General features: G+C 34.4%; 1 protein-coding gene across 1 annotated transcript in view; it reads right to left on the bottom strand.

Moving 5' to 3' along the window:
* Positions 1-7,405: 7,405 nt before the first annotated feature.
* The window catches only part of LOC136030794 (sodium/myo-inositol cotransporter-like), a gene marked incomplete at its 3' end in the record, with an annotated part of 29,747 nt that continues 12,069 nt past the window's right edge, over positions 7,406-25,083 (bottom strand). Inside the window, 4 exon segments of the mRNA XM_065709840.1 lie at positions 7,406-7,592; positions 10,120-10,224; positions 17,327-17,386; positions 21,703-21,807. Coding sequence (XP_065565912.1) covers positions 7,406-7,592; positions 10,120-10,224; positions 17,327-17,386; positions 21,703-21,807 — 457 coding nt within the window.

Genomic DNA, 25,083 nt, shown 5'->3' on the forward strand with positions numbered 1-25,083 from the left:
TTGTCTGTGTGTCTGTGTGTCGAGTGACGTCATGTTTGTGTGTCGAACGACGTCATGTTTGTTGATTGACAAAATTACACACCGGGACATCGGGACACAAATGACGACCGGGACAGAGGGAACATAAACGACGACCGGGACACTCAAAGAGAAAGCGACCGGGACACAAAGAATGTTCGATTAGCAATCACCATCAACAAGGCACCGGGACACAAATGACGTCCGGGACACAGGGAATATAAATGACGCCAGACCGGGACACCGGAACACAAATGACGACCGGGACACAGGGAATATAAATGACAACCGCGACGCTCAAAGAGAAATTACAGACTGGGACACCGGGACACAAATGACGACCGGGACACAGGGAAACAACAACAACGGGGACGCCAAAGGGCACAGGGTGATATATAAATGACGACAGGGACACAGGGAATGTTCGATTAGCAATCACCATAAAAAAAAGCTCAAGGGCAATCATTAGAATAATGAGGTATAGATCTGAATACAGATTGTTTTTCCCATGGACAATTATATGTTGCATGTTCAAGAGCCGGTAAACCTGACAATCTATTTATATGCACAGAGAATGGGACAGCCAAGAATGTTGTACATTCGCAATGTTGTACATTCGCCCCCACCAACTAGGTGTTGGGGGCAAGGACGACCTGCTTTCCGTGTAGCCCCAGACGGTTTGCCAAAAAGGACTATCTTCGGTAATCTGTCATCCTTCATCCGTAGAACGTGGCCTAGCCATCTCAATCTTTCTTTCATTATATTCCTAGAAAGCGGGACTAGGTATATATACCTAGGTATATATAACTAGGTATATATATATATATATATATATATATATATATATATATATATATATATATATATATATATATATATATATATATATATATATATATATATATATATATATATATATATATATATATATATATATATATATATATATATATATATATATATAAGTTGTCTGTGTGTGTGTGTGTGTCTGTCGAGTGACGTCATGTTTGTGTGTCGACTGACGTTATGTTTTCGACTGACGAAATTACAGACGGGGACATCGGGACACAAATGACGACCGGGACACCGGCACATAGGGAATATAAATGACGACCGGGACACTCAAAGAGAAAGCGACCGGGACACAAGGAATGTTCGATTAGCAATCACCATCAACAAAGCACCGGGACACAAATGACGACCGGGACACAGGGAGTATAAATGACGACCAGGACATAAGTAAAAAAAAAATATAAAAAAAAGGTAAAAACTACACAAGGTAAAAAAAAACTTTTTTTTAAGGTAAAAAAGTTTTTTTACCTTTTTATAAAGGTAAAAAAAAACTAATAAAAAAACTAAAAAAGCTTAAAAACTAAAAAAAAAATAAAAAAGGAAAAAAAATGAAAAATAAAGGAGAAAAACAAAACTAAAAAACTAAAAAGAAAAAAGAAAAAAACCTAAAAAAAAGTAAAAACAAAAAAAAAACTAAAAAGAAAAAAAGGGGAAAAATACAAAAATTTATTTCATCATATACCATTTCAAAAACGAATGTATATACAGATCGGGACACCGGGATACAAATGACGACCGGGACACAGGGAATATAAATGACGACCGGGACACAGGGACACAACTACAACGGGGACGCCGGGGGGCACAGGGGGATAAATAAATGACGACGGGGACACAGGGAATGTTCGATTAGCAATCACCATCAACAAAACTCAAGGGTAATCATTAGAATCATGAGGTATAACTAAAAAAAACTAAAAAAAGGTAAAAAACTAAAACCTAAAAAAAAGACCAATTCAAAAACGAATGTATATACAGACCGGGACACCGGGACACAAATGACAACCGGGACACTGGGACACAAGGAATATAAATGACGCCCGAGACCCTCAAATAGAAATCACAGACTGGGACACCGGGACACAAATGACGACCGGGACACAGTGAATATAAATGACGACCGGGACACAGGGACACAACTACAATGGCGCGTAACTAATATGGCGCGTAACGACTTACGCGCGCGGGGGGGGGCTTGGGGGGGGCGCGAAGCACCCCCACCAACTAGGTGTTGGGGTGGCGCGAAGCGCCACCCCAACAGCTAGTATATATATATATATATATATATATATATATATATATATATATATATATATATATATATATATATATATATATATATATATATATATATATATATATATATATATATAATTATATATATATATATATATATATATATATATATATATATATATATATATATATATATATATATATACTAGCTGTTGGGGCTAGTATAGGCTATATATATATATACTAGCTGTCGCGCCACCCCAACACCTAGTTGGTGGGGGTGCTTCGCGCCCCCCCCAAGCCCCCCCCGCGCGCGTAAGTCGTTACGCGCCATATTAGTTACGCGCCATTGTAGTTGTGTCCCTATGTCCCACCTGTGAATATAGATATATATATATATATATATATATATATATATATATATATATATATATATATATATATATATATATATATATATATATATATATATATATATATATATATATATATATATATATATATATATATATATATATATATATATATATATATACTAGCTGTTGGGGTGGCGCTTCGCGCCACCCCAACACCTAGTTGGTGGGTTATATATATATTATATATTATATTATATTATATATTATATATATATTATATTATATATATTATATATATATTGGTGGTATATATATATATATATATATATATATATATATATATATATATATATATATATATATATATATATATATATATATGTTTTTAACTACGTAAAACTTGCGAATATACAACATTCTTTGCTGTCCCATTGTCTGTGCATATAAATAGATTTTCAGGTTTACCGACTCTTGAACATGCAACATATAATGGTCCATGGGAAAACAATCCGTATTCAGATCTATACCTCATGATTCTAATGATTGCCCCTTGAGCTTTGTTGATGGTGATTGCTAATCGACCATTCCCTGAGTCGCCATCGTCATTTATATATCCCCCTGTGCACCCCGGCGTCCCCCCGGTCGTCATTTATATTCCCTGTGTCCCGGTCGTCATTTGTGTCCCGGTGTTCCAGTCTGTGATTTCTCTTTGAGTGTCCCAGGCGTCATTTATATTCCTTGTGTCCCGGTCGTCATTTATATCCCCCTGTGCCCCCCGGCGTCCCCATTGTAGTTGTGTCCCTGTGTCCCGGTCGTCATTTATATTCCCTGTGTCCCGGTCGTCATTTGTATCCCGGTGTCCCGGTCTGTATATACATTCGTTTTTAGTTTTGTTTTTCTCCTTTATTTTTTTCCTTTTTTCTTTTTTTTTCTTTTTTAGTTTATTTAGATTTTTAGATTTTTTAGTTTTTTTATTAGTTTTTAGTTTTTTTGTAGTTTTTACCATTTTTTTAGTTTTTTTAGTTTTTTTTTTTTACTTATGTCCTGGTCGTCATTATATATATTTATTCATATTTTTTTAGTTTTCTTTTTCTCTTTTATTTTTCAGTTTTTTCCTTTTTTTTAGTTTTTTTCTTTTTTAGTTTTTAGTTTTTTTTAGTTTTTTTTTAGTTTTTTTAGTTTTTTAGCTTTTTTATTTTTTTATTAGTTTTTATTTTTTTTGTAGTTTTTGCCTTTTTTTATTTTTTTTCAGTTTTTTTTTAGTTATTAGATTTTTACCTTTTTTTAGTTTTTTTTAGTTTTTCAGCTTTTTTAGTTTTTTTTTCTTTTTAGTTTTTTTTGTAGTTTTTACCTTTTTTAGTTTTTTTCTTCTTTTGTATTAGTGTGAAATAATTCTGACGTCATATGCGGACAAACATGACGTCACCTGATCCACAGATCCACACACAGACAACTTATTTTTATATATATAGATATATATTTAACTACGTAAAACTTGCGAATATACAACATTCTTCGCTGTCCTATTGTCTGTCCATATAAATAGATTGTCAGGTTTACCAACTCTTGAACATGCAACATAATAATTGTCCATGGGAAAACAATTCGTATTCATATCTATACCGCATTTTTCTAACGATTGCCCTTGAGCTTTGTTGATGGTGATTGCTAATCGAACATTCCCTGTGTCCCCGTCGTCATCTATATATCCCCCTGTGCCCCCGGCGTCCCCGTTGGAGTTGTATCCCTGTGTCCAGGTCGTCATTTATATTCCCTGTGTCCCGGTCGTCATTTGTGTCCCGGTATCCCAGTCTGTAATTTCTCTTAGAGTGTCCTGGTCGTCATTTATATAGATATATAGATACAGTTTCATTTCAGTTTTTTTTCTTTTATAGTTTTTTCTTTTCTTATTTTTTTCTTTTTTAGTTTTTCTTTTTTAAGTTTCTTCTTTTTATTGATAATAAACCTCAAAATTTTGGGTATATGTTTTAAGGTTTTCGAATTACCTTAATCTTTTGTCAAAATATATTGAAACATTTGTGGAATTCCCAGTTTTTTTAGTTTTTTCTTTTTTTTTAGCTGTTTAGGTTTTTTTTAGTTTTTTTTTCTTTTTAGTTTTTTACCTTTTTATTTTTTTTACATTTTTCCTTTTTAAGTTTTTTTCTTTTTTTAATTTTTTATTTAGTTTTTTTTTAGTTTTTTCTTTTTAGTTTTGTTTTTAGTTTTTTACCATTTTTGTTTTTTCGAATTACTTTAACCTATTGTCAAAATATTTCGAAATATTTATGCAATTTCCAGTTTTTACATTCTAGTTTGTTTTCTTTTATATATATAGAAGATATAATCTGGCGTAATGGACAGACAACTTATTTTTATATATATTATCAAAATATATCGAAATATTTGTGCAATTCCCAGTTTGTTTAGTTTTTTCTTTTTTTTTTAGTTTTTTTTAGTTTTTTATCTTTTTTATTTTTTTATGTTTTTTCTTTTTGGGTTTTTTCTTTTTTTTATTTTTTCAATTTTTAATTTTTTTTTTAGTTTTTTCTTTTTAGTTTTTTTTTTAGTTTTTTACCATTTTTCTTTTTTCGAATTACTTTAATCTAGTTTTTACCTTTTTTAGTTTTTTTTTAGTTTTTTAGATGAAAATTTTTTTTAGTTTTTTCCTTTTTTTCTTTTTAGTTTTTTATAGGTTTTTACCTTTATTTTAGCTTATTTTTCAGTTTTTTCCTTTTTTTTATTTTTTTTTATTTTTTATTTTTTTTAGTTTTTTACCTTTTTTAGTTTTTTTAGTTTTTTTAGTTTTTTTAGTTTTTTAGCTTTTTTACTTTTTTATTAGTTTTTAGTTTTTTTTGTAGTTTTTGCCTTTTTTTAGTTTTTTCAGTTTTTTTTTTAGTTTTTTATTGGTTTTTACCTTTATTTTAGCTTATTTTTCAGTTTTTTCCTTTTTTTTAGTTTTTTTTAGTTTTTAGTTTTTTTAGTTTTTTACCTTTTTTTAGTTTTTTTAGTTTTTTTAGTTTTTTAGCTTTTTTATTTTTTTTATTAGTTTTTAGTTTTTTTTGTAGTTTTTTCCTTTTTTTTAGTTTTTTTAGTTTTTTCCTTTTTTTTAGTTTTTTTTTATTTTTTATTTTTTTTAGTTTTTTACCTTTTTTTTAGTTTTTTTAGTTTTTTTAGTTTTTTAGCTTTTTTACTTTTTTTATTAGTTTTTAGTTTTTTTTTTGTAGTTTTTGCCTTTTTTTAGTTTTTTCAGTTTTTTTTTTTAGTTTTTTATTGGTTTTTACCTTTATTTTAGCTTATTTTTCAGTTTTTTCCTTTTTTTTTAGTTTTTTTTAGTTTTTAGTTTTTTTAGTTTTTTACCTTTTTTTTAGTTTTTTTAGTTTTTTTAGTTTTTTAGATTTTTTATTTTTTTTATTAGTTTTTAGTTTTTTTTTGTAGTTTTTGCCTTTTTTAGTTTTTTTTAGTTTTTTAGATGAAATAAATAGATTTTCAGGTTTACCGACTCTTGAACATGCAACATATAATGGTCCATGGGAAAACAATCCGTATTCAGATCTATACCTCATGATTCTAATGATTGCCCTTGAGCTTTGTTGATGGTGATTGCTAATCGACCATTCCCTGAGTCGCCATCGTCATTTATATATCCCCCTGTGCACCCCGGCGTCCCCTTTGTAGTTATGTCCCTGTGTCCCGGTCGTCATTTATATTCCCTGTGTCCCGGTCGTCATTTGTGTCCCGGTGTTCCAGTCTGTGATTTCTCTTTGAGTGTCCCGGGCGTCATTTATATTCCTTGTGTCCCGGTGTCCCGGTCGTCATTTATATCCCCCTGTGCCCCCCGGCGTCCCCATTGTAGTTGTGTCCCTGTGTCCCGGTCGTCATTTATATTCCCTGTGTCCCGGTCGTCATTTGTATCCCGGTGTCCCGGTTATTTTTTATATTTATTAATATTTTTTTAATTTTCTTTTTCTCTTATTTTTCAGTTTTTTCCTTTTTTTTAGTTTTTTCTTTTTTAGTTTTTAGTTTTTTTTTTGTTTTTTACCTTTTTTTAGTTTTTTTAGTTTTTTTAGTTTTTTAGCTTTTTTAGTTTTTTATTAGTTTTTAGTTTTTTTTTTAGTTTTTGCCTTTTTTTAGTTTTTTCAGTTTTTTTTAGTTTTTAGTTTTTTACCTTTTTTTAGTTTTTTTTTAGTTTTTTAGCTTTTTTAGTTTTTTTTCTTTTTAGTTTTTTTTGTAGTTTTTACCTTTTTTAGTTTTTTTTCTTCTTTTGTATTAGTGTGAAATAATTCAGACGTCATATGCGGACAAACACGACGTCACTCGACAGACAGACAGACAGACATAACCCACAAACAACTTATTTTTATATATATTTATTCATATTTTTTAGTTTTCTTTTTCTCTTTTATTTTTCAGTTTTTTCCTTTTTTTTAGTTTTTTTCTTTTTTAGTTTTTTTTTAGTTTTTTTACCTTTTTTTAGTTTTTTTTTAGTTTTTTTAGTTTTTTAGCTTTTTTAGTTTTTTTTATTAGTTTTTATTTTTTTTTGTAGTTTTTGCCTTTTTTTTATTTTTTTCAGTTTTTTTTTTAGTTATTAGATTTTTACCTTTTTTTAGTTTTTTTTTTAGTTTTTTAGCTTTTTTAGTTTTTTTTTCTTTTTAGTTTTTTTTTGTAGTTTTTACCTTTTTTAGTTTTTTTCTTCTTTTGTATTAGTGTGAAATAATTCAGACGTCATATGCGGACAAACATGACGTCACCTGATCCATCCACAGATCCACACACAGACAACTTATTTTTATATATATAGATATATATATATATATATACATTTTAAAATGAACACATTTTTCATGATTATTTGGACAGTAAAACTTCTATTAGCTTCAATACCTAGGAGAAACAACATTTTTTCTCAAGTTTACTACCTTATTATAAATAATTTATAGAATTACCTTTAAATGTTACGTACAGAGAGCCTGAGATCATGATAAGAAACTGTAGTGTGTCTGTGTAAATGACAGCTGTCAAACCACCTAGAGATGTCACAAGTGCTGTCAAGCCAAGAAGTAGGGCTATTGAGCCATAGATTGACCAATTGAGTGCTTGTTGTATAAAGAGGGCGCCACTGTACATGTCAACCTGGAACATGAAAGTAAAGATGGTAGAAAGTTAACATTATTATTGTAAAGAAGGAAAAAAATCATATTAAAAGAGAAAACTGTAATTAAAAAAAAAGGAAAATAATCTAATTGCAAAACAGTAAAAAAAGTTAATAAAAGAAAATTCTGAAATGGAAAAAAATGCATTCTTTAGTGATGCTACATCAAACAAGCGTACCGCAAATAACGTGCCGCAAATAGTTTTCATGTGTACCGCAAGAAACGTACCGAACGTACCGCAAATAGTTTTCATGCGTCAAGGAAAAATAGGCCAAAAACCAACAAGCTATCAACAGAAAAGCCGAAGGCTGGTATGTTCTTAATCAAGAAACTCAAAATTAGATAGATATATATATACGACTAGCTGTTGGGGTGGCGCGACCAGGTTTACTGACTCTTGAACATGCAACATATAATTGTCCATGGGAAAAACAATCCATATTCAGATCTATACCTCATTATTCTAATGATGTGTCCCTGTGTCCCGGTCGTCATTGATATTCCCTGTGTCCCGGTCGTCATTTGGGTCCCGGTATCCCAGTTTGTAACTTCTCTTTGAGTGTTCCGGTCGTCATTTATATTCCCTATGTCCCGGTGTCCCGGTCGTCATTTGTGTCCCGGTCTGTAATTTCTATTCGAACAATCCCGGTCGTCATTTATATATCCCGCCTGTGCCCCCGGTGTCCCTGTTGTAGTTGTGTCCCTATGTCCCGGTCGTCATTTATATTCCCTGTGTCCCGGTCGTGATTTGTGTCCGGGTGTCCCAGTCTGTAATTTCTCTTTCAGGTTCCCGGTCGTCATTTATATATCCCGCCTGTGCTCAAGGCGTCTCTGTTGTAGTTGTGTCCCTATGTCCCGGTCGTCATTTATATTCCCTGTGTCCCGGTCGTGATTTGTGTCCGGGTGTCCCAGTCTATAATTTCTCTTTGAGGTTCCCGATCGTCATTTATATTCCCTGTGTCCCGGTCGTCATTTGTGTCCCGGTGTCCCGGTATGTAATTTCATCAGTTGACAAACAAGACGTCAGTCGACAAACAACTTCATGACGCATACAGCTCAATCCTTATAATGACGTCAGTCGACTAACATGACGCCAGTCGACACACGAACATGACGTCACTCGACACACACACACACACACACACACACACACACACAGACAACTTATTTTTATATATATAGATCTTTATAAGTGAGCAATAATTGTGTATGTACTTGGTGTATTTTTTCTCGAAAACAGCTCCATATTATTTCGGGAAAATTAGCTTCCTGGTATATTCTGGCATGAGAAAACGATTTAGATAGGTCAAAAGTTTGACAAAATTCATTAGGAGCCTAAGTTTTGGCAAAAGATATATTCACGTAATTGACGTCATTCGCACTTGTCACACTTATGTGGAAAAATTGGACGTTATCATGCATGAAAAAGTTTACATTAAATTAGTTAAAGGGCAAAAAACTAGTGATTGCAAAAACACTTTAAATTTGGACAAGGGATTACAACAACTCAAAAATCTTAAAAAAGAAAACCATAATTTTGATTCTTAGTAGAAATCGTTGTTAGAAATCGGACTTTATATCTATGAATAGCCTCACTATGAAAAGACATTAAATTGCGTAAAGAGCAAAGAACTATTGATAGCAAAAGTATTTGTATATATTTTAACAAGGAATTACAACAATTCAAAAACCTTACAACTGGAAAACCAAAAGTTCGAAGCTTAGTAGAAATCGTAGTTAGAAATCGGACTTACTTCAATAATCAAATATCTTTGAAAAGATTGCAGTATGAAAAGACATTAAATTGCTTGAAAAGCAAAAATATAGGAGTTGCAAAAATATTTTTATATATTTTAACAAGGGATTAAAACAAATAAAAACCTTACAAAAAAAATCAAAAGGTTGAACCTTAGTAAACAATCGGTGTTTAAAAAAAAAGTATTTATGCGAGTGACGTCATTTTTAAACACATCAGTAGTGCAATGACATTTTCAAGACTGTCACAATTATGTGGAAAAATTAAGGATTTTCATTTGTGGAGAATTTAAATTGCTTAAAGAGCAAAAACCTCGCTTTTATTTTCCAATGTCAACTCTGACGAAACACAACAGTAATATAGAAACATAGACTCTGAAGTCTAAAAACAAACTAAAAACTAAATCACTATTTGAATAGCAGGAAAAAGTGTTTCGAATGGGTCCCCGAATGACACTGGCGAATCCAATAAACAAGAATTCAAATCAACTGCCGTTTTGGCATAACGTTATCTTTCAATGACCAAAATCAACCGGAGAGGAGTCGATTTTAATCAAAACCCTACATAATATGAAATTACAGCCTTGGCAACGAGAATTTGGCTGATACTTTCAAATTATCTAAAAGCAAATCTAATCCGAAAAAAAGCGCTATTTATCTGAAAAGAAAAAGGGTCAGAGACTCAACATGTATATATAATTAATTTACTTTTAAAAGCTGAAATTTTGAAAAGAAATAGTTATAAATCTTACTGAGATTTTTGTGAATATGTATAAAACCATAGAAATGATGGCCAAGTATATTCTAATCCTTTGTCCTCCAAATCGCTTTGTCATATACTCTGGCAGCGTTGACACCTAGAAAAAGAAGCGGTATTCAGCCATGGATAAAAGCTGCACCCGGTTTCAAAATCCGTGTAGACTGCAGGATGAGGATACTCCTTTACTACCAAAAATCTCACGGCATCAATAATGTTTACTATAGTTCCTTGTATTTCCAGTAGAACTGGTCAAATGTTTATCTTTCCTAATGTTATTGGAATTTGCACATAAGCAAGTACTTCTTTCCACCAAAACTAAAACAAATTCTAACGAAAACTCTTGAATTAATAGGTCTCAAAATCTATTATTTTGCTTAAATTTTAGGCCAACCACGTCAGTGCAATCTGTTCTTTTTTGCCCATATTTTTCCATTCCCCTTTTATACCATACAGAGACGGGTTACAGTTGAGGGAGCAACCATTAGTTCTGAAGGACGAATTGAACTTTGTCCAAACTAAGAAATGAAAATCTATTACTCTAAATAAATTTCTCAATCCAAATTCGAAATACAAGTAATGTTGACATTTGGAGGCAACAAAGACACCTGAGGCTCTAATGATTATAGCCTAAGCCTCATTGTACATACCCTAAGCCTCATTTGCATACTCAAACAGACACATCATTAGCATATTCGAATGAGGACACAATTTACATATAGCCTTGAGGCCCTAGCAACCAGCCATAGCAAAGAGATCCAATATAAGGCTGGATTTTCAATATATTTTATGCTAATAAGAAATTATAATTCAGAGAGAGAACAGTTCGAGTATAAATTTATCATCAAGATTTTTTTTTGACAAGACATACTAGCAAAAAATGAAAGGTTTGTTTATACTATTGGAAGTTGATAGTGGAGCTGCAAACAGCCATAATACAAAACATAAGAGTACCAAACGTAGCATTAGAAATTACAAGAGGATGTCGACTAGGCCTCGATTGGGATTAGATGTATGCAAGATATGAGATATCATTGAGCAAATTCAAATTGGAGGAACAGTTATGTTTTGCAGCAAAAATAATATAATGCATATACATGACTTCAAGCTGCTTTAAATGCAATAGTGAAATATAATATATTGAGAACAATAACTTGATTCAATATGTGAAAAATGAATAGTATGTCATTGTAATTATGAAATAATATGTTTCTAAATCGACAATGTTTTTGGACAGTTTTAGTAGGTTACTGGTCCTGTCTCAAGGGATATTCCTGAAGTAGAAATAATCTTGGAATTTTTTAGTTAGTCTGTAGTCAACTGTGAGAGTGTTAGGATTAAGAATGGATGTATTTACAAAACATAAAATCATGCAGAATATTGTGATTTTTGAAAATGTCTGAATCTTAATGATTGTTTTCAAAAGTTATAACTGCAAAAGAAAATATTCTCTCAAAGAATGCTGGATAATATCATGAAAGACAAATCTACAACTTTGATTTATTACATGATACTTATGAGTCGTGGCCCAAACGCATTTACTCAATTTAATGTCATTCTAAACGAAACTAAACAAAATATTGTTGTGGATTTTATTCTGAACACTGCCTTGGAAATAAAATGATGATTTAAGACTCCACCCAAATTTTTTCTCATGTGAACAACAACTAAGTCGACAATTTAGAAGATCCTGTTCAAAGAGATTCAGTTGATTTCAAATATGATCTCACTCGATCACTCCTCCTCTTTCTCAACTCCCTTTCTCGATCAATACGTCAGTTTTTTTTGGCGGTGAGAGAGTCAACACTGAAAAAAATGTTCTATACATGTCATCTATGCATGGACACATGGAGCAGCTTGTCGTCCTGTGAGAACTGTATAGTTAATAGGTATGATGAAAAATGTAGATTATGCAATCTATGTAAATTACAAAGAGGGTATGCAGTACAAATTAAAAACCATAATTTCTCTATTGATGAGATTTGCGACTCTCACATTAGAGGATTCCTATGCTCTAATTTCCACTACGATAAATGTGATAAATGGGAGAATACGCATCTCGGTATGATTGGAAAGAACCCTAAACGAGATTTAATTTTTTTCTAACAGACTGGTAACATCATGGTTTTAAATTTTTTTGGGAGGACTAATCGGGTCTATGCTTCAACTGTTGGAATAAAAAGAGAATTTGGTTTCTATATATATCATCGCGTTGAATGCAATGGCTGTGACAATGTATGTGACATTGATTCAAATAGGAAAATTGAAACACGTGAATTTTACAATATGGTTGAAAGGAGTATCACTGACTTCACAAAGAGATACAATTAGAGTTAAGTTACATTATACTGTAGAAAATGTGACCATTATCTTACCTATTAAGATCAATACACAGTAAATTCAGATGGTCTGCCACCATTAGTTCTTCTCGACAACTACCTATACGTAGATAAATATTATATATTAAATAATATCATACAGGTATGAAAGTATATTTTCAAGTAGTAGGTCATTCATACAAGGGTTGTCTATGTAGATATTGTGAAATTCATTGTAAGTAAGCTATAGCCATAACATCAGAAAATGATATACAATAATACATGAAAACCACAGCTTTTAGTCGTTAAATTCTGCACTCTCTTCTGGTTTTGAATAATGGCTTTCCCACTGCTATCAATAAAGTTGTCGATATGCGAAGTGTAGATTGTGTATGGTAGGCCAAGATGATCAAAAAATTCTATTTTTCCACTCTCTGAAAGATGCATAGCCAATGACCTGTCTTTACGTCCGACGGAATGCTATTTACAATGACAAAGTGTATCGTTAACACTCTGAATATTTCAAGGAAATCCTAAGGCTGTGCAAAAAGATTTGTATTTGGACATGCACAGTTCCAAATTAAACACGCTGATTATTTCATGTGTTTATGGTGCAAGATCTAGTAGAATACAGCCTTGGGGGGGAGGGTAGTTTCTCAGTAAGTTTCAAATTGGTTTAATTAGATTAATGCATTACTCTCATGAAATAGCTCAGCAAAGGTGCAGTCTAACCCTGATCTCCCCGGTCGTACGATACTCATATCTCGAGTGCCAGACAAGTCCAATAAATTAATACCATGAATTTTTCCCAACATTTTATCGGTTATATCATTTTCAAATAGTTGTGAATCTCGATCAAGGGACTGCATTATCAAATCATACAGTTTCTTATAGAATTTATCAAAGGATAAATTGTAAAGCAGTATTCCATTCACTTTCCACACAGGAGGGGGAAGTTCAAAAATTTCAAATCTGTGTGAGGAATTTATCCACGATCCTATAGCAAGGGCACTTTTTACAAATTCCAATGCTAGTTTTGAAGAAAATTCACCATTGATAAATGAAAAGCCGGTGAAGGTGCGTGAACCCGTGGCAATATGTTGCTGATTATTGATTGTATGAGGAAAAAGTACTTTGATGTTATTTCCACCAGCTCTCAGTTTTTCCACTGCCAACGCAACAGAACTCATAACCTATTGCTTTCTTACAGAAATTATTGCAAAGAAGAAAGCGACTGTTACATCGCGTGCTGTAGCAAATACCTTTCGAAAAATTAAATTGGATGGAGCAAGCGGGAATTTTATTTTCACCTTAATATTCGGTGGTAGCCATTGAGATCTATTAAATATCCCATGATCTATTTTACAAATTAAATGTAGTTCACTAGTTGTCGCCTCTCTTATTGTATTTGCAGTGTCGGTGTCTGTCTTATATTCATATCCATTGGCTGAACCCCTCAGTACCTTAAATGACTTTAGTATCATCAACGGAACTGTATGTAGCTCGTATAATTTGAAAGATTATTGCTAGTGCTCGCCAATGTTTCATTTATGTAGAAACTTTTCTAAAAATTTATCTAACAATTTTCTTTCTTGGTTTCCTTGTGTTCCTCTTCTTTGACAAGAGTGATGTCTTTTGATTATAGTCTGAGTCGAGACGAGTGATGTCTTTTGATTATAATCTGAGTCGAGACATGATGAGTGACATGATCACTTTTCCATTTTGTCGAGATTTCAATCGATTGCCAAGGGATCGTGCACCAGACCCGAAATTTTTCAAAATATTTCTTTAAGATCCTGGCGTATCGGTACCCAATCGGTTAGTGTATCAACTAACCCAATCGGTCAGTGCAGAGGATGCAAAATCCGCAGCCAAACAATATATTTTTCTACCCAAGAGAAACACAGAGCGAAACAACTTAGAAAACCAACTGCCAAAACCATAATCCGACATTGATGAACGAACTTAGTGATAGTCCATTCCATAGCTCATTTGTTTTAGATCAAGGGTAGCAAAATAGCAATCAATATCAGGACAAACAAATGCAATTTTCCTATTAGGCATCTTACTATTGAACAGGTCGAAAATGCCGTGTAATTAAACCAAATCTTTTGTTATTGCTAAAGGATTTCGTAACTCAGTTCTTAATTTTAACTGGCAGAGTTCAAATAAGAAAGTTTTTACAGGGATATATTGAATATACTTTATATTGTAATGATGAATGTGACTATGACTAGTTTTTCTTTCAAAAACACGTAGGAGGGGAACCTTGCTATTTCCAACTCTCGATGTTTCAACGAATGAAGCGTAAAGAGACATACAACTGTCCGAGCAGAAGCCAGATGGATAGTCCGCCAAAATGACACGATCCATACTACTGGTGCTTCCAGCAGTTCTACCATTGATTATGTTTGTTCGTAGTTTGTATATTTGTAAAAAGTAGAACATCTCTCAGATCATCGTTGAGAATAATCTTCTAATTGTAAAGGAGAGAACTAATAAAGATCTTGCCCTGTCCCTTTAGGCAACTAAAGGCACTGATTACAAACATAATATATTTGAAGGATGTATTTTGGCGCCTTTGAATTTCATCTACGGTTAAAAAATCTGCTTGCATTATATGCAACGGGAAAAAGGCTTTAGGTTTTCGATAATGATTACCACGAAACCTATGATTTCAATGTAGAGTGTAATTTGGTTCATTTTGAAGATGCTCTCACACTATCCCTTTTATAAGACCAGTGACTTGGCAAAGTGCGGTGGGGGAACTTAAACTTCCCACTTAAACGCTACCCTTTTGTATACTAGAGGGTGGTTGATGATAATGAGTTGATGTAAATACTCTTTTATCTCAACACCACTGGTGTCATCATATCATTGTTTTACTACTACTAGTTACGGCAGGTGTGCTAGGATTTTCCAAGATTGATTGAAAATCTTCCTCTTCTTTTAATGTTAGACTACTATTACTATGTTCCATTAATTTCCTTAGAATTCGCTTATTGGTAATAAGACTATTTGTCGATGATTGTCAAATGATAGAAGTTCTTTACGATTTATAACAATATTATATATTAAATCAAGTAGATTATAGCTTTTCGCCTGAATTACAATTCTTTTTCCTTTACTATCAAGTTTAATGTGTTCAATTTCCGTGATATATGTCAAGAGTCTTTTACTTTGTTCACGATACGAGTGTGGAAGTAAGATTCCAACACTAGACAAAACCTTGGACAATATTGAACTTTCCTCCTATGGTTGTGGTGTTGTTGTAGTTCTTCCAGAATCATGAATGAGTGATTCTTTTTTATCAATTGCACTTACGTTGACCGGTATGATGTGATAGAGTTTATGTTTGTCCACTCGTCGAATTTCATCTTGAAGTAAAAGTAGTTTTTTATCATCGGCAATATTCTCATCATAAATGAATATACTGAAATCGTCTTTAAAGTGTTCAATTGGTGAAAAAGCGAGTTCTACTGGTGTCAATTTGTTGGGTTATGCCATTTTCTAGGGAAAACTGTTTACAATCCTACAATTATTTGCTGTAAAAATGTAACAAAACTACCACCCGCTTGGAGAAGAAGATTTCTTTTAAACGTTAAATTTTTTCCTTTGTTATCACTTCTAGCATGTTCAATGGAATGATGTTGCTTTGTATGTTGCTTAACTACTTCTGACAATTGGTCATTGTCCTCAGATAAATTAAACGAAGTTCAGATATGAGATAAAATGAAAATATAATTTTGCGAAGAGACAAATCAACACTCAGCAAGTTCCACGAACAAAAAACAGTACGCAAAAAGTTTCACGAACAAAAACAAATTAGCACTCAACAAGTTCCATCAAAAAACTAAGTTTTACGAGGACGAAAATCAAAGTACAAGTTTCAAGAAGAGAATAATGAGAATAAAAAAGTTTCACGAACAAAAGTCAGCAATATAAGAAATATTTCAATAAAAAAACATAGTTAAATAAAAAGAATTGTCATTTTTTAGTTTATAGATTTATTTTTGAGGGGAAAAGGTTGAAAATGCTTTATGTCTCATTTTGCAGGCAGAGGGTGCCAAAAAGCAGGTACACTGTACCACACTAGCGTCATTTGCGACGAATCGTCAGAAGAAACGCTATTGGCAATTTTTCTTAAAATTTAGATGAAGGATTCTAGTGTAAACTCATATTTTCGTCAGACATGCCAGAAAGAAGTCTTATGTATGATGATGCACACCAGAGGGTGTCGTGTGCCGTCCATTGAGTTTCACAGATTGGGAAATGTCTTGGACTAACACTTTCAAAAATTGATCTTGTATGGCACAAAATGACAGTAAACAGCCCTCCGCGGTGGTCTGTTAAGATAGGATAGCTTAAAACCTCCTGTTTTAAAGCTTTAGACTATGAAAATTGATTTACTTTATTTTTGATCCTGTTAAGGCGAACATTGATCTTTTATGAAAAAATGGCAGGAAAAAAAGCATTCAACGGTATAAATGACAATGTGAAAAGCAACAAAATCACGTTTGATTTCTGACTATAAAATGTTCCAGACGATTTTACAGAATAAAAAATTATCCTTCAAAATTCTTAATATACATAAACCACCAAAAAATTACCTACCATAATACCCGTACATTTGAATACATCCATATAGTAAAAGGACGATACCATAGTACATACCAAGGAACCCCTATTGTCTCAGTTGCTACTGGGACGTACCCAGGGGGAGATTTCAGATCCAACACCTTCAAAATCCAAAATTTTAATGAATTTCTGTGAGCTTTTTATTCAAGTTATTAAACGACAAGTGTTTGTTTATTATCCTTCCCTCAAAAAAGCCTTAGTCCATTTGAATCCATGCTATAGTGGATACAAAAAAAAAATGTTTACCTTACTAGCAATATATACTGGTAGAAAAACCCATCCAAGCAACTGCAACAGAAACAAGGCCTGAAAAAAAAACAAGCTTTAGACCTTTAAATCACCTTTTTTTTATGTATATTAAGTCCAAAATTCTCGGCACCTCTAAATTTTTTCTATCTCGGTTGTGGAACAAAAAATGCATTTAACCAAAATAACCATCAAATGTGACGAAACCGATACGAGCAGCTAAGGTAGAGGGAATTGAAAAAATGTCTAAAGTAATAATAAACGAAATGAAGAAACATTTGCTTCGAAGACAAGTGGCAGTGAGAATCAAAACTAGTTTAAATTAAAGTAAAATCTCTAGAGGACAAATAAACAACCTAGACCATCAAACGCGACGAGATCAGTCCGAGCAGCTAAAGAAAATGATGTTGAAAAAATGTCTAAACAAATGAGAAACGAAAATAAAGAACAAAGAAATATAAAGTTAAAATACGTGCGTCAGCGACAATTACAATGAAATTGATGCGAAAAACGAAAGTGAAGAACAAAGGAACATCCGGTTCGGAGATAAGCGGCAGCAAGAGTTTAAACGAATAAAAAAACCGAAGTGAAAAACAAAAAAATATGCGGTTACAAGACATGTGACAACGAGGAGTAGAACGAACTTAAGGTGAAAATGAAGAATAAAGAAATGTATGGTCAAAAGATATTCGACAGCGAAAACAAAGAAATACGCTGTTGGAAGATAATTGACAGCAAAATTTGTGTGTTGACGCTCATCTTTCTTGTTTTGCTTGTAGGTATGCTTACATATTCAACAGTTTTTCCTTTCTTTTTTTCTAGCTCTTTAAGTGCTTTAGCTTCTTCCTGGTCATCTTTTCACGTCTTTCTCATATTCTCTTCTTGAATTTTCGTGCGTTCACGTTGAGCTTCAAGGTGATTTAAGTAAGTGGCCCGAGCTCCCCGTGCAAATCTTCATCAAGACGTGTGGGATAGGTACGTTTTCGGACTTGCTTCAAAATACTTTCAACCTGTCAGCAACCGTTATCTTCGCACTCAAAATTTAATTTAAGATACGTCCCGACAGTACTAGTGTGAGCTCCCTTGACTCTACAAACAATAGTCAGCACGGTCTGCAACGAACTTCAACTCTGCCTTCATAGTTGAACTCTTAAGCTGCTTTGCAGTTAACAAGTACGAGGTTGAATTCACAAGTCGTTTGTTTTTCTTAGGGATAAACTTCACCAAATACTCAATTAATTATTTCCATTTCAAGAGCACCCTTCGCAAAGCCGGGCCGAGTCTGTCTGTCGGTCTGTCTGTCCCAGTTTTGTTAGTTTAGGCACTTCCAGGTAAGCTAGGACGATGAAATTTGGCAGGCGCATCAGGAACCAGACCACATTAAATTAGAAATTGTCGTTTCCGCGTTTCAACTATATGGAGGGCGAGTGGGGGGGGGGGGGTGGTTAAATCAGAAAATTAGAAAAAATGAGGAGTTTTTAACTTACGAACGGGTAATCGTAGCTTAATGAAATTGATGTTAGGAAGGATCGTGTCTCAGAGCTCTAATTTTATATCCCGACCGGATCCAGTGACATGGGGGGAGTTGGGGGAGGGGACCTATAATCTTGGAAAACGCTTAGAGTGAAGGGATCGGAATGAAGTTTGGTGAGAAAAAAGCCCAAGTCCTATATACGGAATTCACATACCCGAAACGGATCCACTTTCTTTGGGGGCATTGGGGAGAGGCGAGGCGAGTGCTAATTCTGAAAAATTAGAAAAAGGTATTTTTAACTTAAGAGGGAGTAATCAGATCTTAATGAAATTTCATATTTAGAAGGATCTCGTAACTCACGTTTCTTATTTTAAATCCCTACCGGATCCTGTGGCGTTGGAGGGGGGGGGTTAAAGAAGGGAAACAGGAAGCTTGGAAAACGCTTAAAACGGAGAGATCAGGATGAAACTTAGCAGGAAGAATAAGCACAAGTCCAAGATACGTGACTGACATAACCGGATCCGCTCTCTGTAGAGGAGTTGGGGGGAGGGGGGTAATTTGGAAAAATTAGATAAAAATGAGGCATTCGTAACTTACGAACAGATGATCACATCTCAATGAAATTTCATATTTAGAAGGATCTTGTGTTTTAGAGCTCTGATTTTAAATCCCGAACAGATCCGATGACATTGGGGGGGGGGAGTTGGGGGGGTCGGAGTTCTTGGAAAACGTGAAAATTGAGGTATCTCTATCTTACGAATGGGTGATCGGATCTTAATGAAACTTGATACATAGAAGGATCTTATGTCTCAGATGCTCCATCTTCAATTTGAATCGGATCTGAGGACATAGGGCGCTGGAGGGGGAAACAGTAGAAACCTGAAATCTTGGAAAACGCTTAGAGAGGAGAGACCGGAATCAAACTTTATGGGAAGAATAAGCACAAGTTTTAGATGCGTGATTGACATAATTGGAATTGATCCGTTTTCTTTGGAGGAGCTGGGGGGTATTAATTTGGAAAAATTTGAAAAATTGAGGTGTTTTCAACTTAAGAACGGGTGACCGGATCTTAATGAAATTTGATATTTAGAAGAAACTCATTTCCCACAGCTGTTATTTCAAATCCTGATCGGATCTGTTGACATTGGGGGGAGCTGGAGGGGGAAACTGGAAATCTTGGAAAACGCTTAGAGTGGAGAGATCGGGATAAAACTTGGTGGGTAGAATAGGCAAATGTCGTAGATACATAATTGACGCAACCCGACTGGATTCGCTCTCTTTGGGGGAGTTAGGGGGTGGGGTTCAGTGCTTTGGCGAGTTTAGTGCTTCTGGACGTGCTAGGACAATGAAAATTGTTAGACGTCTCAGGGAGCTGTACAAATTGACTTGATAAAGTCGTTTTCATCCTATTCGACCATCTGGGGGGCGGGCTGAAGGGAGAGGAAAAATTAGAAGAAATGAGGTATCTTTAACTTACGAGTGGGTGATAAGATCTTAATGAATTTTGCATTTAAAGGACCTCGTGACCCAGAGCTCTTATTTTAAATCCCGACCGGCACTAAGCCTCTCATTTTCCTTTTAAATCAATCTATTGATTCTTAGAATTCTGCCAGAGCTCATACCATATGAACTCTTGGCTCTTCCGGCCTCGTCACAAGTGCCATATTAGCTCTTAGCTCTTGTTTCAGAAGAGGTACAACACAACCATACATTTTCCTTCCCTCGATAATTTGTAAACATAATTCACGATATCATTATCACTACTATGTACTTGCTGCGGGCAAACAAGCAGGGAGCCGTTGGGTGTCAAAGTGTTTTTCCAAAGGAGAGGGATTAAAATAAAAGACTAAGACTTTGGACTCCTTTCTGCTTGAGTGAGAAATTCTTGGGATCAATCCTCTTTTCTGTTAGTGCTGAGTAATACAAAGCTAAGTTATGCAGAGGTTGACTTTTGTGTCATAAGGTACGAGCTAGGATTGCAGGATTACAAAATCTAGGGTTATGTTATGTAGATGTTGAACTCATCAGTGTGATGACAGTTACACCTGGCTCCAATTATTGCTGGGTAAGCTTTGCCTCTCTAGGTTAGCTTCAAGAACAACAAATTTGTGATAATTTATACTAAAATCACAGTTTACAACCGCAAGTTAATTTTGGTTGAAGCTAAGAACCCCATATAGGCTAAGTGGACTTTGACCTTCTAATAGGAATAAGTGAAGATGAACAGGTGACATTAGGTAACGAAAAAATTGATCAGGTTGGGAGCTTCAGTTACCTTGGTAGTATTATTAGTAAAGATGGTGGGAGCAGTAGAGATGCTAAAAGTAGAATAGCTAAGGCTCAGGGTGTTTTTTCACAGTTAAAAAAAGCTTGGAAGAATAGAAAGATAAGTCTGCAAACCAAGATTAGAATATTGGAAGCTACAGTGATGACAGTGGTCAAATATGGTTCTGAAGCATGGGCGCTCCGAAAAGCAGATGAAAATTTACTAGATGTTTTCCAGAGAAATTGCCTACGGATTGCTCTGGGTACCCGGCAGACTGACCGTATTTCAAACAGTAGGTTGTACGAAAAATGTGGTTCAATCCCGCTTTCTAGTGCTATAATGAAAGAAAGGTTGAGATGGCTAGGCCACGTTCTACGGATGAAGGATGACAGATTACCGAAGATTGTCCTTTTTGGCCAACCGTCTGGGGCTACAAGGAAAGCAGATCGTCCTTGTCTGGGTTGGGAGGATGTCAAAAATAAAGGTTTAAAGGAAATGGGAACTTCCTGGGAGGGTGTAAAGAGGGAGGCTTTAAATAGATTAGGTTGGAGGAAGAGCCTGCGTATCTGTGTTGGCCTCAGGCGGCTTGGTGCTGCAGTGAGTTATTAGTAGTAGTAGTAGTAGTAGTATACTTACATTAAACTCGAAAGCACCAACTGCAATCCCAGCAGCAGCTCCAGAGCCAGCGAGTCCAATAAAATGTTCACTCCCTATATTGCTGGCAAATAGCGACGCTCCAACCTGCAAACAGAACCGATGTGTGAAGAAATGAATTCATTTTATTTCAATATATTAATTTCTATTCCTCGAGTTCTCAGAGGGATACAAATCTTTCACTAAATTATTTAAATTTATTTTATTTACATATATTTATTTCGTAACTATATTCATTTAGCTTCTTTCAAAAATTTTCAGATGAGCTCAAATCCTCTTGATTACGAATATTCCTTTCTAGTTACAACTATATTAATTCTTTCTTAATTTAAAACAAACATAATATTAATGTATATTGAAAGTATCGCCCTCGCAAGCCCTGCGAAATCGAAATATTACCACTGCAGTCCAAATGTAATAACACGTATTTACACTTTTCATTATTCCGAGGAAAATCGTCTTCAAAGTTTCTCAAGTTTTGCGGCACCTTTCCCACCCATTTCGCCACACTAGACTCGGGATTGAAATGAAAAGTTGTTGTGATGGGTTTTAGATAGTATTTTTTATAGATAGTTTAGATAATCTGTTTTAGATAGTCTGATATCTTTACCGTTACACGTTATTACCTTTATTACCGTTACACGATCTCAGAGGGGGATCATTCGATTGGAAATAGGAAGTTCTAATGCCATCGGAAGGCAACTATCCACCCCACGTCCTTTTTCCCCAAGCGCATCCGATAGCAATTTTGAGATAACCATTTTGTTAAAAAATAGTCTAAAGATCAGATAACAAAACTTTCAGGTTCCACACAGCCCCCCCCCCTCCCCCAGGGTCAAGGGAAATTTTGTAAGTTACACCCTGGGGCATATATGGTTTTTATGGATGGGATGATCGTATAAACTTCAGAGGGCAGCTTGTTAGATTGTAATCAGAAGTTCTAGTGTTCTTTTCAAAAGTCAAAAGTGATCGGAGGGCAACTAGTCCACCCCAGGATCTTTTTTTTTTGCGTTAGCCATTTTGTTCAAAATAATTCAAAGATCAGCTAACTAAAGGGCCTGGAGACAGGCGCTGTAAGTTATGTCCTGGATGTATATATGGTTCTATTAGAAGGGGTACTTGCATAAACTTAAGAAAGGGCTCATTTGATTGGGAATCCAAATTTCTAGCTCACTTTTTAAGAGTTAAAACAACTCAGAGGGCAACTAGCCCCTTCCTCAGCACCCTCTTTCCCCGTGCCCATCCGAATGAAATTTTGTGATAGCCATTTTGTTAAAAATAGACGAAACCGCATACAACAATAACTTCAAAGATAACAACAGCCCCCCAGAACCAGAGAGCAAGTGTTGCAAAAACATTCACAATTATCTTAATGCATGAAAGAGATTATATCCAAAAAGAGGTGTTTATAGTATGAACTCTCAGTCAAGACTATGGGTTGCATCGCTTAAAAATTTAGTAACTCAGGCGTTCATAATTGGTGATGTAAATTTCAAAAGACATTTTCAGCAGCTTCATTATATCTAGAGGCAAAACACTAATTAACGAAAGCTCAAAATGAGGACAAAAAAGGACAGAAAAGGACGAAACATAAGCCAAAAATGAACAAACTGGACCATCGAACAAAACAAGGTCAGAGAACAGCCTGAGAAACATAAATGTACAAGTGAAAATGAACAACCTAGAAAAAACGCCTGAAGTAATGATAAACAAAAATATAGAACAAAAAAATATGTAGTTAGAATACTAGCAAAACAACAATTACGAGTCAAAAACGAAATCGAAGAACAAAGACATATGAAATTAAAAGATAAGTGGCAGCGAGAATTACAAAGATTTAAAACGAAATTTAAGAACAAAAATATGCGGTTATAAGACAAGTGACAATGAGGATCCGAACGAATCAAAAATCAAAATAAAGAACAAAGAAATATATGTTTGGAAGATATACGAAAGCTGAGAAATATGCATTTAGAAGATGCACGGCAGCGAGAATTACAAGCAACACTGGGAATCAGAACATGTCAAAAATGAAAGTGAAGAACAAAGAATTGCAGAGTTAGCAAAAACGAGAGAGCGAGTATCAGAGAGTGTCAAAAACGGAAATGAAGAAGAAAGAATTGTGCTGTTAGAAGACAATGAGAATTAGAACGAGACAAAAACGAAATTGAAGAAGAAAGAAATGTTAAAGATAGAGGAACAACCCCATCGCAATCTTCAATGCCAATAGACTGTGGCGTAAAACCTAGTAAAAATCTACAAAGATGCCGTGAACCATGCAAGCGTTAATTACAAGTCATTGGACCCTTCAACGTAGTCATTTTCTCGTTTGAAAAGAAGGCAACAAAAATAATTTATTTGGAGGTTGCTGTCTGCATGGTCGAAATAGATTGCCACCTTCACGACTTCCATATAAATTAGCTTGACCTGTCATAGGATATCATTTGCTGTCTAAAGAAATCCACAAACAAATACAAAACTTGAACTCATGTTTCGCGTTAGCTTAATTCAATGTACACGATGATCGATTCTGATCGATGATCGATCGAATAGTCGCGTCGAATAGACTTGTCTTCTGATCTTCCTGACTATTTTAACTGTGAAAAAACACCCTGAGCCTTGGCTATTCTCTTTTAAACATCTCCACTGCTCCCACTATCTTTACTAATAATACTACCAAGGTAAGTGAAGCTGCCCACCTGATCAATCTTTTCGTTACCCAAAGTCATCTTTTCATCTTCACTTACTCCTAGCCTTAGTGACTTTGTCTTCTTAGCGTTAATTTCCAAACCTATTCTAGCATCCTGAACTCGTAAAACCTCTAAAAGTTCATTCATTTTCCTTACACTTTCATTTAGGATGCTTAAATCGTCAGCATAATCTAACTCCAATAGAGTTTTTCCTTCCCATATGATTCCGTGGCCTCTCATTGCCTTTCCTGTGCTCCTTAAGACAAACTCCATCAAAATGATCCATATAAAGGGGGATAGAACACAACCTTGATTAATTTCTGATTTGATACAAAACCAGCTGCTACCCTCATTTTTTACTTTAACCGCAGCAGTGTTAATCTCGTACATAGCACTAATCACTTTAATGTATTTGTCTAGTATACCGAATCGAATGCTGGTATACAGAATCGAATGCTTAATCACAATCTATAAAACTGAGGACCAAAGGTGTTTGACAACTCAAGTACTTCTCAATTATTAACCTAAGAGTAAAAATTTGGTCGACACATCCCTTACCTTTTCTAAAACCACACTGTTCTTCTCTTAAAACTTTGTGTACATCATCTTTCAGTCTAAAAAAGCATCATGTTACTAAGTAATTTACTACCTACAGGGACCAGGCCAATGCCTT

Source organism: Artemia franciscana, chromosome 9 (assembly GCF_032884065.1).
Source record: "Artemia franciscana chromosome 9, ASM3288406v1, whole genome shotgun sequence".
NCBI lineage: Eukaryota > Metazoa > Arthropoda > Branchiopoda > Anostraca > Artemiidae > Artemia > Artemia franciscana.